At 41.4% G+C, this 16,990-nt stretch overlaps 1 protein-coding gene across 1 annotated transcript in view; it reads left to right on the forward strand.

The window, feature by feature from the left end:
- Positions 1–543: 543 nt before the first annotated feature.
- YY1 (YY1 transcription factor) overlaps positions 544–16,990 on the forward strand; it is a 41,957-nt gene continuing 25,510 nt past the window's right edge. The window contains 2 exon segments of the mRNA XM_027849038.1: positions 544–801; positions 803–1,322. Coding sequence (XP_027704839.1) covers positions 628–801; positions 803–1,322 — 694 coding nt within the window. The 5' untranslated portion in view covers positions 544–627.

Raw genomic sequence — 16,990 nt, forward strand, 5'->3', positions numbered from 1 at the left:
TCCCCCTTCCCCAATCCGGGCAGAACTGGGGGGTGTGGGCGGGGTCTAAATCACGGCAGCCTGTCACAGCAAACGGCGAGGTCGGTTGGGGGGAGGAAGGGAGGAGCCAGGGAGAGAGAGAGAGAGAGGGAGAGAGAGGGAGAGAGAGACGCGCGGAGGGAGGGAGGGAGAGGAAAGAGCGGAAGTCTCGCGAGGCGATATCGGAGCGAGTGTGGCGGCGGCGAGATTTGCAGTCGGGCTGAGGAGTTGGTATTTGTGTTGAAGGAGGAGGCGGAGAAGGAGAGGAGGAAGAGGGGGGGAAAGCCCGGAGACCCGGCCCGAAGGGTGGGGTGGGAGGGGAGGGGGGGCAGCAGCCTCTCCAGCCTGGACGAGAAGCCTGAGCGAGCGCGGAGCGAGAAGGGGGACAGAGAGCACCGACAGCCCGCCCGCCTGCTTGCCCGTCCCCTCCCCCTTACCCTCCCTTCCCCTTCCCCAGATTCCCCCCCTCCCCTCTCGCTCGCTCCCTTCCCTTCCCCACGACCGGCCGCCTTGCCCGCCTCGCCCGCCCGCAGCGGAGGAGGACGCGGACGAAGGGGTGGAGAGCGGCTGTAGCGGCCGGGGCAGGCGGAGGCAGGAAAGGCTTCAGCCATGGCCTCGGGCGACACCCTCTACATCGCCACGGACGGCTCGGAGATGCCGGCCGAGATCGTGGAGCTGCACGAGATCGAGGTGGAGACCATCCCCGTGGAGACCATCGAGACCACCGTGGTGGGCGAGGAGGAGGACGATGAAGAGGATGACGAGGACGGTGCGGGAGGCGGCGGCGGGGGGGGGCGGCGGCCACAGCGGCCACCACCACCATCACCATCACCACCACCACCACCACCACCCGCCCATGATCGCCCTGCAGCCGCTCGTCACCGACGACCCCAGCCAGGTCCACCACCACCAGGAGGTGATCCTGGTGCAGACCCGCGAGGAGGTGGTAGGCGGCGACGACTCAGACGGCCTGCGGGCCGAGGACGGCTTCGAGGACCAGATCCTCATCCCCGTGCCCGCGCCGGCCGGCGGCGAGGAGGACTACATCGAGCAGACGCTGGTCACGGCCGCGGCGGCCGGCAAGAGCGGCGGCGGCTCGTCGTCGTCTGGCGGCGGCCGGATGAAGAAGGGCGGTGGCGGGGGCAAGAAGAGCGGCAAGAAGAGTTACCTGAGCGGCGGCGGCGGAGGGGCAGGCGGCGGTGGCGGAGGCGGTGGGGCCGAGCCGAGCGGCAGGAAGTGGGAGCAGAAGCAGGTGCAGATCAAGACCTTGGAGGGGGAGTTCTCCGTCACCATGTGGGCCTCAGGTGAGCGGCGCCAGGCCGAGGAAGGCGAGGGGAGACGGGACGCGGCCCAGGCGACACGTCCCCGGCTCCCCCGGCCCCGGGGATGTTTTTGTTTTGAAGGGAAGCCATGTTTTATGTGTGTGATGGGCGCCGCCATCTTCTTCGCCAGGGCAAGTATGGCGGCCCCAAAAGATGGCGGGGCCTGTGCGGCGGCGGGGGCGGCGGGGCTGCTGGGACCCGTCCGGGGGGAAAGGAAGATGGCGGCGCTGGCGGTGTGGAGGGGACGTGGGGGAGGGGTGGTGCGAGGGGGGGGGCGGGCGGCGCGCCGGCTCCACAACTAGGCCGCAATGGCGTAGTTTCTCCGAGAGGGGGAATTGGCCGCGAAGAGGAGGGGGGAGGGGAGGAGTAGGGGCGGGGGGTGGGGCCAGGCTCTGGTGAGGGGGGTGGGGCGGGGGTGTCTCGAAGCCTCTAACTCCACGCTGCTGCCCTCTCCTTTCTCCCCGCGCCCCAACCCTCGCCCCATCTCCTCCCCCTCTCCAGCTCGTCCTCTCTCTGCTCCTCCCGCCACGCGCCCTCCCCGTCCGGCTGCTCCAACCCCTCTCCTCCCCCTGGGTCCCTGCTGCCTCGGGCGGGCGGCGGGGGGTGGGGGGGTGGCCTCCCCGGGTCACCGTTACCCCGGGAGGGGGGGTGGAACCGCTGCATTGTTCTAGCCGGGGCTCGAGGCTCCGCTTTCTCCTCCCCTCCTCTCCCCCCGCCCTCTTTCGGCGGGGGCGGGGGAAGGAGCCGAGTCCGCCTCCCCGGCCTTTTACCTCGGCGGACCCTCGCCAGCCCCTGGGGCGACCCCGGCGTGGGGGGGGGGGGCGGCTGGCTGTCTGACCTGCCTGTTTTCCCCAATCCGCTTGAAAAGTGGGGCTTGGAGTAGGAAGTGCTGGAGGGCAGGAGGATTCTTAGACTGGTAAAGACTTAGTACTTGAGGAGGAGGGCCGGATCGAGCTTAGTTCTCATAGTGATTAGATTACAGCGCACACACCCCGCGGCTGCCCCCAGCCCCACCTCCTCCTTTGCGGTGAGATTTGCTATTTGTTTCCTTCCCATTTTTGTCTCCTCTTTTCCCAAGAAGACCCTTTTCAAAAGGGGCGGGGGAAGTTTTGCCCCTTTTCACTTAGTCTTTAAGTTTCCTTCAACTAGTTCAAAATTGGACTATTCTCTGGAAATTGTGCTATTGAAGCATCTCTTTTTGCAGCATTTTATATTTCCAGCCTTTTTTCAATATTGATGTGTCTCATCTTTTTTCCGTAGTAGTAATAGTAGTAAACACTGATATTGACCTAAATTGAAACTAGGTTTGGAAATGAAAACTAACAAAATATCACAAATTTTTCTCATTAAAATATTGTGTAAGAAAATATTTCAAATTTTTTTTAAAAGGTTTAATTCAGCTTTGATTTTAAACATAAGTTTTCTGGGAGAAAAGTTAAGTAATATATGAAGTGGTTTTGCTCTCTACCTAAAGAAATCTTACTTTCAAAAGGTGACATTCCCTTTTAATATTGTTTTTCATATAGCAATGTTGTATAACTATATTACCTAGCAAAATTGGAGGATAATAAATAGGGGGCTAAGATGACTGCAATTGCAAATAGTAATTCATCATCTGAGGTTTCAAGGTTGACACCGAATTTGTTGTCCTCCCCAATTCCCTTTTCCTATCTAATCCGAGCCCCCCCAAAAAAAAACCCTTCCTAGCAGTAGTTTCTTTTAAATTGCCCTAATTTTAACTTTTGAATCAAAACACTTTTTGTTGTTGTTAAAACCAAAGAACAGGGTATGAATGAGACTAGAATATGAAAGTGGTTTAGATCTGTCCAGTGAGAAATGGTTAATATAACTGAAACCAGGTGTAGGTATGTGATTCAAGGGACAGTTGAACAAATCGACTATGCTAAAATCTCTTAACATGTGTTAACATGCACCTAGAGACCTTGAATTCAGGATGCTCTGGGGAGATTTTAGTAGACCTACTTGTGCAGAAGCTGGGCGTTACAGAAGTTGAGTATTGTGCTTACCAAAAAATGCCTCCTTGTTTAATCAGGATACTCTTGTTATTAACAGGTGTTTTTCGATTTAATTAGACTTCTGGGCTGTTAGAAATTTGGATATAAATAGGTTTGCTGATTTTAATTTCTTTTCTCCATTGAATTTTGCCAAAATTGTTTGGGGGTAGTTAAAAATGTGTGTAATTGAAATGAGTTTTAATATAGTGTAATTCTGAAGTTATGCTTAGTTATTTAAAAGACATGTGATTGTTCATAAGCACCTAAAACCAATATGAAAATTAAGGTTTAAAGAGAGACGTCTGTTACAAAGTGGACTTGGAGTCATGAAGACCAAGTTCAACCCTGATCTGATATTAGATTTTGTGACTATAAACAAGTCACTAAAACTCTAATCTATGCTTTCTCCTGTAAAATGGGAATAACACCTTATAGGTCATTGTGAAGTACAATGACTACATAAACCTCAAAGTAAAACTAGCTAGAATTTTTTTTGCACTTAATATGGTCCAGGTACTTTACAAATATTACCGCATTTGGTCCTCACAACAACCCTTGAAAAGGTGAGTGCTGTTATCCCATCCTTTTTTTTTCTTTTGGAGGCAATAGGGGTTAAGTGACTTGCCTAGGGTCACACAGCTAGCTAGTAAGTGTCTGAGGCCAGTAGTTGAACTCAGGTCCTCCTGACGCCAAGGCAGTGCTGTATCCCCAGCACCACCTAGCTACCCCCCTGTTACCCCATCTTGCAGTTAAGGAAACTGAGGCAGACCAAGGCTAAGTGACTTGCCCAAGGTCACAATGCAATGCTAGTAAGGGCCCGAGGCTGAATTTAAGCCCACATCTTCCTTATTCCAATCCCAGCCCTCAAAACCTCCTATCACATAGCAACCTCAGTCTTAGCTTCCTCATTTGTGAAACAGGTATAATGTTCTGTGTTAAATACTTAACCTCAGGGCATCCCCGTGACTTGAGTGTCGTGCCTGTTTTACCAATGAGAAAGATTTCGGAAGAGGTGAGTTGCTTGATACAAAGTGTCAAAACTTGTATTCTAATACCCTTGTATTTTGACTCCTAAATCCAGCATTCTATTTTTCAGCTTCAGAAGGGTTAATAGAAATACCTCCAACTTTGAATTTTATAGATGGTAATGTAGAGTAAGAAGTAACTGAGGCTGGCTGAATGGTGCACGGTTAGCCTGACTGAAAATCAACTAGCAAAAGAGTTGAGAATTTTAAGTGTCTTGAGTAATTGAAAGTTAATTATCAGCATTTTAAAAATATTATTTTACCTCTGCCTGTGACTGTTCACACAGTTGCACAACTTAGGATTTAATTTAATGTAAATTACCATAGGATGGGCATGTAACAGCCATAAGCATACTGACATTTAGTTAATATTACATGATGATAATATATGGCATTTTGCTTCCACTGACATGTTTTGTGGTAGACTATCCCCCTTCCCCTCTCCCTTTTGTGGTTGAGGGCATATTACAGAAGAAAAGCTAAATGGTTTGTGGTCAGCAGGGCATGTCCTAAGTTCCAATTCACAATATGGTTTTCTTCTTAGAAGTGGGATAACTTGAAGTGTAGACAATGTATGCTTGGATTTAGGATTTTTTTAAATACTCTAAACTTTTAGCATAATGTTCTGCATTGAGATTGACTAAAAGTCATTTTTGGTCCAGGAACAATAGTTAACATTTCTCAAATGCTTTTAAGGTTTACAAAATACTTGACTTGTAACAGTCCAGTAAGATAGGTCATGTTATTCCCATCGTATAGATCAGGAGTTCTTAACCTGGGGTCTGTGGATAGATTTCAGGGGGCCTGTTAACTTAGAAGGGGGAAAATCTTTTCATCTTTATTTTGACTAACTTCTATGTGAAATTTAGCAATCCTTTCCATTTGTTTAAAAACACTGAACTAAGAATAGATTCATAGGCTTCACCAGATTGCCATTGGGGCCCATGGCACAAAAAAAGACCCCCTGCTGTAGATAAAAAATTATTCGTGTACAAAATCCTTGTCCATAATTCCATGAATGATAGTGGTGAAACGAATTTAGACTTGAATCGCATTCTGGCACTTAGTGCCCATGTGACCTTGAACAAGTCACTTACCCTTCTGCACCACAGTTATCTTCATCTGTAAAATGAGAGGATTGAACTAAATGACTCTTGGCATCTCTTATAAATCAAGATTATAATCATAAATTTAATTAGCAAAGAAGTAAAGGAGTCTCAGGTTTAATGCTGTCAAATACAGCAGAATGATATTTGGAGTAGAAATCTGTCCGGTATTTAGGAATCAATTATCCAAGTTGTACAATAACTGAAATCTTACCTGCCTGCTGCTGCCATCTACCTTCCTTTACCAAAAGGAGAAAAAGAAACATGGAATCCTGTGAGCTTAGAAGACCCTGAAAAACCATCATTTTACAGTGGCCAAAACTGAGTTTAATTTGCCCAGGGTCACACAACTATTTAAATGTGAACCATTGTTTGTCTACAATACTTTTTATTAGTTCAGCTAATGTAGAACTGTAGCCTCAATGATCATCTTTTGAATGGAAGACAGGAATGAGTAGAAACTGTTAGGGCCTAGTTCTTGGTTCCTCTTTTTAAGAACCTAGAAAATTATGTATTTTAGTCTCACAGCATGATTGGATATTTTTTTGTCTGCTTACTTGGCTTTTTTTTTAAGCTATAGTTCTTAATCACAGTTCAATTTAGGATATTGTAAACAAATTGCTTTTGACACTCTTAAGATGCTTTTTTCTTATGGATAATTAAAACATATTTCTATGTTATCAAATTTAGAGCTCAGTTTTATATTGGGATTCTTCAGTACTCAATTCTTCTGTTTTAAATATTGAACCATTGGCTTAGTGAGAACTGGAAATCCCATAATTGTGATCTAATCGTTATACCTTTATTTGAGAGAAAGCTGTGTATTTACCATCTGTCAAACTGGATGTTGAAATGCTTTGTGTTTGAGCTCTAAAGGGGTATTAGAGATCATCTAGTTCAGGGATTCTTAACCTTTTTTGTGTTGTGGATCCTTTTGGCAGTCAGGTGAAGTCTTAGCACTCTTCAGAAAAATGTTTTTTATAAGCGTAAAATGTATAGGATTACAAAAGAAACAGAATTATTGAAATATTTTTTAAAGCAAATTTACTAACCCAAGTTAAGCATCCCTGATATAATCCAGTCCTTAATTATACTGATGAAAGCAAATACTTCGAGCTCAGTGACTTGGTCTGACATTACATAGCTCCAACCCACATCCTTTGCCTCTGGGGGTGTATGTGTGTGATAGACACACACACACACACACACACACACACACAACTACATAACACACGGAGAGTATAGAGTATGTTTAAACAAATTACTTTTCATTTGGGGAGGTGGGGGGAGGAAATCAGGGTTAAGTGACTTGTCCAGGGTCACACAGCTAGTGAGTATCATGTGTCTGAGGTTGGATTTGAACTCAGGTGCTCCTGACTCCAGGGCTGGTGCTGTATCCACTGCACAACCTAGCTGCCCCTGACTTCATTTTCCAAAGAAAGTACCTGAGGTCAAATCTTTTCTTAAAGGAAAAAACTACTACCATTGACTTCATATTTATTGAAAGTTGATTAAATCTGACCTCTTTTACATCAACAGCAAAGAATTTGAGTTCTGAATGAAAAGCAGTAGGGAAAAATAAATGTGACACATGGAGGGGAGGCTACAAATTATAGATCTGTTAAAAATATTGTCATCTAATCACTTCAACATTCTATTTTGTTGTACTCCTTATTATGCTTTCCTTTTCACTTGGCTGAGCTATGTGAACACTGGTGTTCAAATATGCCAGGAGTTTTAGTTCCTGTAACATTTATCCAAAAATCTCTTCTGGAGGAAAAGCAATCAGCTACAAGATACAGATTTCTTACCATCTAAAGAGTATTCCTTAGACAGTGGAGAGTAAGGTTAATTTGATATCTAAGCCAATTGCTAGAATTCATGCTTGCCTTCTCCAAGGCTTTAGCCTAGAACTGGCATTTTAGACCTTGGTAGAAATTGGTTCAGCAAGTCAATAGCGAAGTAAATTTAAGGACTGAGGCCCCTTGAATTCTTATCCATCTGAGCCACTCGTTAGATGGATAGTATTGAAAGAGGATCAATTTCGCTTCCTAAGAAAATGAAAACTGAAAAATAAAGTTTTGTAACTTCAAAGGTTCAAAATTTAGATAAATGTAAAACTAAATGGGTCTTTAATTGAATGTTTAAAATAAATTATGAGTCACTTCATCAGATTGAATTGCATTATTGGTTAAAATGTTAACAAGAAAAGCTGACTATCTCCTAATATTTAGGATATATATCCAGTGCCATAAATCAAGTTTTTTAAATTCCTTTTTTTTTTTTTTAATTTGGAAGCCAATGGTACACTGGGAAGAGCTTTATATTTGGAGTCAAACCTGGATTAGAATATTAGCTCTGCTACCTGTCTGGCCTTGGGCAAGTCACTTCGCCTCTCTGGGGCTCCCTTTTCTTCAATTAGATGACCTCTAAATTTGATTCCTTAAACTCTAATTTTATGATTCATTTTATTTATATATAAGTCTGAAATGCCAGTTAAATGCATATCTTAAATTGAACCAAACGTTAAACTGAAGAAACCTCTCTGGCAGCAAGGGGGAGGCATTTCTGAAGGGAAAATGGATTTAGATAAGGCTAGAATCAACTCAATCAAAATAGATTGGAACTTGGCTCTGAGACCTGAATTCAAAATCCCCCATGTCAAATAGCACTTTCATATCATCTTAGGCAAGTCATATGACCTCTCAGCTTCAGTTTCCTCCTGGAAAATGAGGCTGTTGGGAGTAGATGTACTCTGTGGACCCTTTTGGCTCTAAATCTATTATGCTAATATATTTTATAAGGAGTCACAGTGGCATTAGAACCCACAGGTTCTTAACTGTATAATTGAATAATTAAGTGCATAGTTTCTTTTTGTTCTTTTTTAAATATCTGATGGATACTATCAGAGGGTATATTTGAAATGTATTGATATAATCATTACCTCTTCACCTAGGAGTCAGAAGAAGTGGGTCCTGTGGCCAGCTCTTATAACCTGTCTGACCTTGAAGAGGTCACCTAACCTTTTGAGATCTTAGTTCTTCTCTCTGAATTAAGGTTATCGGGACTTTGAGGTGCTTACCAACCCCAAAGTGAAGATGGCAGATTGATAACCTCTTTAATTTGTTAAAATTGCAGACACCCCCCCCCCCCCCCATCTTAACAGCATGATTTGTCCAGAATATTATTTGGAGGACTATTAACCAAGTTTTCAACTCTTCCTGGGAGCTTCTAATTGGTTTAGAGGGAGAGGATTCTCTGTTCATCCACTACATAATTCCAGAACCCCTTCAAGTCTATATAATCTGGGAGAACACATGTACATATGAATTGCAGGTACTGAGAAAACTAGAAACCTTTGTTCTCTGGATAAGCAAAATTATATGCCTCCTGATCCTTTGTTGGTACTGTGTTGCCATAGCTTGGTTTGTTTGGGTGTGTTTTTTTTTTGTTTTGTTTTGTTTTTTGTTTTTTGTTTTTTCCCAATTGGTTAACTCTTTGACTTGAATGATATGTGGTGGTCTTGATCATTAAAAAAAGAGGGGACAGCTAAATGATTATTTAATGCAAGAGCCTATTTTTGTATCTATCAATTTCATTAAACATTTACTAAAGATATATTATGTGCAAGGGCTGGTTGCTGCTAGGAATACAGAGATATAATCCAGATCTTGCTCTCAAGTAGCTTGTAATCTGATGGGGGTAGGAGAGAGGATGTACACAGGTCACCATAATATAACGGAGAATGAGAAGTGCAAAAGAAAGGTTCAGGCAAAGGAAAAGAGGAGGAAAGAATTTTCAGCTGGGGACCAGTTGCTCTCTTTTCACAGACCCTGAGTTGGAAAAGACCTCAGAGGCCTTTCTGGTCCTGTCCTTATCTTAACAAGGATCCTCGTCCACAATATATCTGACCAGTATGCTCATCCCACCCTTTTTATTTCATTCAACAAGCACTTAATTATTAAGTACCTCAGAGCACTTAATGTAAAGTACTGGAGACCAACAGATCTGTTCTCCTGCCCACAAGGAGCTTTCTTTTTAATTTGGAGAAACAACTGTGAACAGTTAAACCAATTCAAAATGATTTTAGTAGAGGGAAACGCTACCAACTGAGGAATTAAAGACATAAAGAGAACCTGTTATTCCAAGGCCATCCAGTTACACTTTGGAATATTACTAATTGTTGGGATGCTTTTCTTCACATGAAACCTAAATTGCTTGGAGTTTCTGTTCTATAGGTCCAAGCAGAAATAAGTCTAATCCCTGTTCAACATTATAGCTCTTCACATACTTGAAGATGGCTATCATATTTCCCCCTGAAACTTCTCATCTCCTGGCTAAAACATCCCCAGTTCCTTCAACTAGTAGTCCTTATGTAACATATTCTTGAGGCCCTTTGCCATCCAGGCTACTTTTTTTTGGATGTTTTATAACTTAATCATTGTTGTTAAAATTTGACCCTCAAAGCTGAGCAGTCAGTCCTCTTGCCTGGTCTGTTGTAAAAGCCTTACTGGTCTCCCCACCCTTTTCAATGCTTACCTTAGATCCTTGCCAAAGTAATGTTTGTGATGTGGTCTGCCTGATCATTATACTCCCTTACTCAAATCTGTTCAGTGGCTCCTTGTGGCCTTTAGGATAAAACGTAAACTTTTTATGCTAGTTTCACAGTGCTCCATAAAATGGCCCCAAGCTTATTTTCTAGCCTTATTTCACACTATTATCCTTCATGTACTCTATGTTCCAGCCAAACTGGACTAATAGCCATTTCATGGTCTCATCTTGCCCTTTTCCACCTCTTCATTTGCACAGGCCATACCCCATGCCTGGAACAGACTCCCTCCACATCTCCGTCTGCTGAAATCCTTCTCTTCCTTCAAGACTCAGGTCTGGTTGTCAACTCCTTCCGTGAAGTCTTTCTTGTTTTCTCTACCCACCCTTCCCCTCCCCTGTTCCTGTCTATAGCTAGAAGTGATCTCTCCTGCACACTTAACACATTTTGACTTGTATTAGCTAGTAAGGACAGAAATACCATATTTTGTTCTCTCTCAGTTTATTCAATAAGATTGAAAATCTTGTTTCAAGTGTTAGCATAGCTTTTTAAAAATTTTGCAACATGAATTTAAGCCACAAAGTGATTTGTGTTTGAGTCACTAGTGTAAGATAAGACTTTAGACATTGTCCTAAATGTTTATAAACATCAATTGATGGTTGTATATATTGAACATCTAGTTTTTGCATGGCACTGTTAGCCACTGTGGGAGATGCAAAGACAAAAAACTCATAACTTCTCTTAGAATTTAATCTATTTGGAGAGACAAGCTATACTCCAAAAAGTAACTAACAATACAAGAATTAAATTGTACATACAAGAAGTCACACAGGTAGTACAAAACTAATGGATGGTGCCCTTATAAGCGTGTTGCCAGTTACTAATAGAGAGAAGTTAAGGTAATCCAAAAATTGCTTGATTTTGAAATTGGGTTTTGTATTTATTTGCACGTTTAAAGATTTTTTTGGTGTCTTTTGTTTTTATATCACATTTGTTTCCAAATATATCCTTATTCCCTACCAGCTAGTCCTTGAAACAAAGAATAAAGAGGGTGATTGGGGATGCAGTTCAGCAAAATTAACCAACAACCGAGTTGAAATGTGCAACATGTAACCCCCAATCTCCCCAACCTTTACCAAGAAGAAAAGGGAGGTAATTCTCATGTTTTTTTAGGGCCAAGCTTATTACTCAGCAGATTCAACTTTTTGTTCTTTCCATTTATATTGTTGTCATTGTGTATATTGTTTTCCTGGTTCTTATTATATTAAAGAGGATCATACATCTGGAGCTAGAAGGGATCTTAAAAGCCATCTAGTTTCACTCTTAAGTTCTTGCCATGCTTTTCTAAATTTTTCATATTCATTGTTTCTTATGCCACAAGCATATTCCATCATGATCACATTGCAGTTTATTTAACCATTCCTCAATTGATAAACATATTAGTTATCTTTTTTAAGGTTAATTTCAAATTGCTTTCCAGAATGGTTTGGACAAATTTACAACTCTGTCAGCTCTGTCAATTTCCCTGTATTTCTATGGCCCATCCAGCATCGACTGTCTCTATTCGTTGTCATCTTTGACAGTTTTCAGTGTGTGAGATGAAACTTCAAAGTTGCATTTCTCTTACTATTGATTGGGAGCAATCTTTATATGGTTAATAGTTTGCAATTCTTATTTGAGAACTACTTTTCATATCTTTGTCTTCTGTTCATATTAGCTTCCTACGTATCTTGGATTTTAGACCCATATGAGAAATACTATTTGTATTTGAATATTCTGAAACTTAACAGAATATTCAGATTTTCTGAGACTTTTCTTCAAATGAGAGGTGTTATTTCGGATAGTAGAGAGAGGACTGGCCTTGTAGTCAGGAAGACCTGGGTTCAAGTTCCATTTCAGACATGTATTGCCCATCTGCCCATGAGCAAGTCATTCAACTTTATTATCTTCCTCCAAACCCATGCCTCATCCTAACCATCTTTCTGTCACGGATATCACCATCTTTCCAGTCACCTAATTTTACAACCTCTTAGTCATCTTTCACTCTTCATTCTCTCTCAATTCCCCCCCACGTCAATTTTGCCAGTTCTACTCACATAGCATCTCTTGCATCTATCCTTTTTATTCATACATCTACCACCCAGATTCAAACCCTTACCTGAAGCAGTAATTTTTATCTATCTAGTCTCTCCCTTCTCTAGTCCATCCTTGACACAAGTGCTAAATTTGGCAAAAAACCAAAAGCAAACATCTGCATACTCCCTGATCAAGAAGATTTAGTAGCTTCCCTTTTTTTTTTCCCTAGGATAAAATATAGATTTGTCAGGCACTTAAAGCCCTTCATAATCTTGCTATAATCTGTCTTTCTAGTCTAATTTTACATCATACCTCACGCTGTATGGTTCAGCCAAACTGGCCTACTTCGCCCTACGTACATATTCCATCTCTTGGTTTGTGCTTTTACATGAACTGTCTCCTAGTCTTGTCATGTACCTGCCCCTCACCTCTACCTCATGGAATCACTAGTTTGCTTCAAGGCTCAGCTTCAAGTGTCATTTCTACAAAAGACCTTTTGGGAATGCCCTCTAATTTTTTTTGCATATTTTTTGGTATTGATTTATCTGCACTGCACACTTTTACCCAGTATAATGTGAGTTCCTTCAGGGCAAGGACTGTGTTCTTTTGTCTGTTTGCTCAGCTTTGCACATAAAATAGGCACTTATGAAATGCTTGTTGAATGAAGTGTCCTAGGCAATTCCCTATAGCTTTGTTACAGACAGATCTTCTTTAGATGTTCGGAGTCTCCATACCAGGAGTTCCCTACACTGATAAACAGACCTCATGAAAATAACAACTTGTAGGGGAAAGAGTGGAGATTTTCAGTTTCCCCTGAAAGTGCCATAGGACTTCAAGGGAGATTGCTGTGAAGTGTGATTGTCAGCAAGGATTTCCCCAGGAAGATTAGATTTTGAATAAATATAATGGACGAGAATTTTGGGTTGAGGGCATAAGCTATGTGAAGAACACTTAGGGTTAAGAGGAAGGTGTCAACAAAATTCAATTAAAGTTTTATCAAAAGAAATGTATAGCTCTTAAAATCCTCTGCAGATGACAGAAATGGAATGACAGTGCTATGAGAGATTAATTGAAGGGAAAGAAAGATCACTTCTAGCAGAAGTGGAACAGGGAAGGTTTTGTGGGGAGGTACACCAGAACTGAGCCTTGAATGGAAGGATTTTAATAATTCATAATCTTTTTTTCATCACATACCTTTCCCTAAATGCTCACCTTAGAACAAAGAAGTTAAAGGACACATAAACCAAGTTCAGCATATATGAGGTATTCCACACCCACAACCCTCTATTTTTTCAAAGAAGGGAGAGAAGCACATTCTCATTTCTTTGAGAGCTAAGCATTTAATTTTGGGGAGGTTTTTGCTATTAACTTTTCCTTTTACATTTTTGAGGTATGTGTTTTCATTTAATTGTTTTCTACTTTTACTTCACTTTGCATCAGTTTATATAGTCTTCCCCTACTTCTGTGTTCTTCATGTTCATTGTTTGTCAGCTCAGTAATTGTCCATTCATGTACAACAGTTTATTTAACCATTTCCTAGTTGATGGACATCTGTTTTCTTTTCATTTCTCTGCTACAACAAAAAAATGCTCTTAATATTGGGGTAATTACAGTTTTTATCTTTGACCTTCTTAGATTAATACTACTTGTCAAAAGGAAATGGACATTTGCAATTCCTTCTTAGTTTTTCTGCCCCTTTTTGGTGATGCATTTGGGGTTAAGGGACTTGCCCAGGGTCACACGGCTAGTAAGTGTCAAGGCTCTGAGGCCACATTTGAACTCAGGTCCTCCTGACTGCAAGGCCAGAGCTCTATTGACTGAGCCCCACCTAGTTGCCCCCTGCCAAGAACATTCTTTGTGTGAGTGAAGGGATTTTAACAGGTGGAGATTGAGAGAGAGTTCATTTCAGATAGATGACTTGTAAACAAAGACACAGAAGCTTTAGATTTGGAAGAGACTATTTTGCATATGAGGAAAAAGGCTCTAGAACTGGAAACAAAGTATGAGCCATCAATTAGGGAATGGCTGAACAAATTGTATCTGAATATAAGATTTTATTGCATTGTAAAGAACAGTGAATACGAAAAATTCAGATACACATGGGAAGATCTGTATAATCTGATAATGAAATTAACAGAAGCAAACCAATTTATAGGATGACTATGACAGCATAAGAAGTATTAAAACACTTTAGAACTCAGTGATCAATTGTCATGTCCAAAGATCATAGATTGAGAACCGGTGAGAAGTCTCCTTCCTCTTCGGTAGTCTTTTGTTGTTCAGTCATGTCTGACTTTTCATGACTCCCATTTATAATTTTCTTGTCAAAGTTGCTGGAGTGGTTTGCCGTTTCCTTCTCCAACTCATTTTACAGATGAGGAACTGTGGCCAGCAAGGTGAAGTGACTTGCCCAGGGTCACACAGCTAGTAAATGACTGAAGCCAGATTTGCATTCTATCCACTACACAACCTAGGTGCAATAGCCTAGCATACAAAATGAGGCAGATAATTGTTGATAAGTTGTTTTTATTATTATTGTTATGCTTATTTATTATAAAGGAAGGGGAGAGAAATGTCGACATGACAGTGGTGCAAAAAAATTTTTCATCGAAACATTCCCCCTCTCCCCCTCAAGGGGAGACCCCCAGAGAGATTAATTGAATCATTTGAGACCTCACAATAAATAGCAGAGCCCTTACCTCAAATACTTAGGTGCTTTTCCACTATACTCACGATGAGTAATTGGAAAGACAGGATAAGAATAGAGAGAAATAAACACCTCCAGTTTGGTTAGAAAGACCAGAAAGCTAGTAGGGCTTTGGATGCCAGGTTTGAGAAGTTAGTACCTTATTGGGGTGGAGGTGGGAAGTTGGGAGCCATCATTAAAGATGTCTGAGCAGGTGAGTTATATTCGACTTCTGCTTTAGGATAGTTACTTTGGCAACATGTGGAGGTTGTACTAGAGAGGGTATGATTCTGAAGTAATGATGTTATTTTAAGATACGTGTTAGCTGGGGAAGTAGAAAGGAAAGGGATAGAGTCTGGTAAGTAACTTTTTCAATGTGGAGAATTATAATATGTTCTAGGTTCAGTATGGAAATGCTAAAAATTAGAAATGAGTTATCCATTTATGCCTACTCTATCCTGCCTCCTTTTCAATAATTTCATTGTTCGTTGGTAGTTTGGCCACAGATTAGAGCATTACTGATGAGGCCAGCCACAGAGAACAAATTGTTCATGGCTACAGGTCATAAAGGGAGTTAACCGCAATGCATCCATCTATCTCAAAAATGTAACAGAATGCATGAGTTCATGAAACCTAGCAACTTTGTTAAGGGGACTCAAAGTACGTGTCCTGTGTTGGAGGGCAGAGTTTGCTCTATGCTATATTCCTCATTGTCTTGGTTCAGAAGTTAAATGAATGATTTTCCACTAGGCATACAATAAATGTGAGGGCATATCTATCCATTAAGTGCATCTGTCTGGTTCCAGTAGGACAAGAGTCCCCAAAATGTCTATTTTTACCCTAGTGGGTTATGGTAGAAACATTAGTCATGGAATCAGCGTTTGAGTGCAAGTACTAACTCCAAACACACCAATGGTGGGATCTTAGGCATATTTCACCCTTAGCAAGCTATAGTTTACTCATGTAAAATGAAGGTAACAATTCTTGTACCTACCAGCCTCATAGTTATTTAGGCAAGCATTTTGTAGATCATAAAATGCCCTATAAAATGTGAGCTGCTCTTATCTGCATTTTGATTACCTTTCCCTGTTTGCCATCAGAAAATTTGAAGGCTTTGTTGCCAGCCAACTGGGAGAAGTCAAATGTGCCTGGTTCATGCTGCCTTCTTAATACCCTTGTTGATTGACTGAAAAAGTAACTCAAAAAGAAAATTTAATTTACTCTGTCTCAAGTTTGTTGAGCCTGATTTATAGACTAAGAAACCTGTGGTAGGAGAGGTTAAGTGACTTTGCCCCAAGTGATCACAAGTAATAATACTCATTAGGTATTACTGTAGGAGGAGACTAACCGAGATGGTAGGAAGGAGGAAGATGTGTAGAAAAGTGATAGAGATATTATCAGGGCATAGATCCCCAAGAAATAAAATTTTAAAAGAGGAGAATAATTCCAAAACACCTAAGAGCAAAACCTCAAAGAAAAATATGCTTGGCCACAAGACCAGTTTTGATTCCTAGAAGACATGATATAAGTTGTGTTTTTTGTTGTTGTTGTTGTTTGTTTTTTAATATAAATGAAGTGAGAGCTTTGAAGGATACTTGCGGCAAAAAAAATCAACAGTTTAACACAAGAAGTTCAAAACCTTGCCCCAGATGACAGATTCCTGAAAACTGAAGTGAACCAAACAAAAGTTGATTATTCCATAAGTCATTAAGAAATGGTAAAGTCAAAAGACTGGAGAAAAAAAATAGAAGAAAATTAACAGTATCTCATAGCAGAAACAAGTGACCTGGAAAATAGATCTTCAAGGAGAGGCAGTTTTAAGAATCGTTTTACCTAAAAGCTGTGACCAAAAGAAAAAAAGAGGTCAAATGTATTTCTAGAAACTATGAAGATAGCCTCTACCTGTAACCTTCTGTGAGAAGTCCCATCATCCAGGTCAAATTAAAAAATACTATAAGCAGCTAGGAAAAAAAGAGTTCAAGTACTAAGAAACCACAGTCAAGATCACCCAAGATTTAGCAGCTACTACAGTAAAAGAACAGAGTGTGTGGAATAAGCTATACTTAAAAGCATGATGATGATAGCTGACATTTATGTAGCACAATGTGCTAGGCACTGTACTGAATGCTTTACAGTTATTATCTAATTTGGTCCTTACAGCAATGTTGGGAGATAGGTACTATTATGCCCATT

The sequence above is a fragment of the Vombatus ursinus genome, unplaced genomic scaffold (genome assembly GCF_900497805.2).
Source record: "Vombatus ursinus unplaced genomic scaffold, bare-nosed wombat genome assembly UNPS02007284.1, whole genome shotgun sequence".
Classification (NCBI taxonomy): domain Eukaryota; kingdom Metazoa; phylum Chordata; class Mammalia; order Diprotodontia; family Vombatidae; genus Vombatus; species Vombatus ursinus.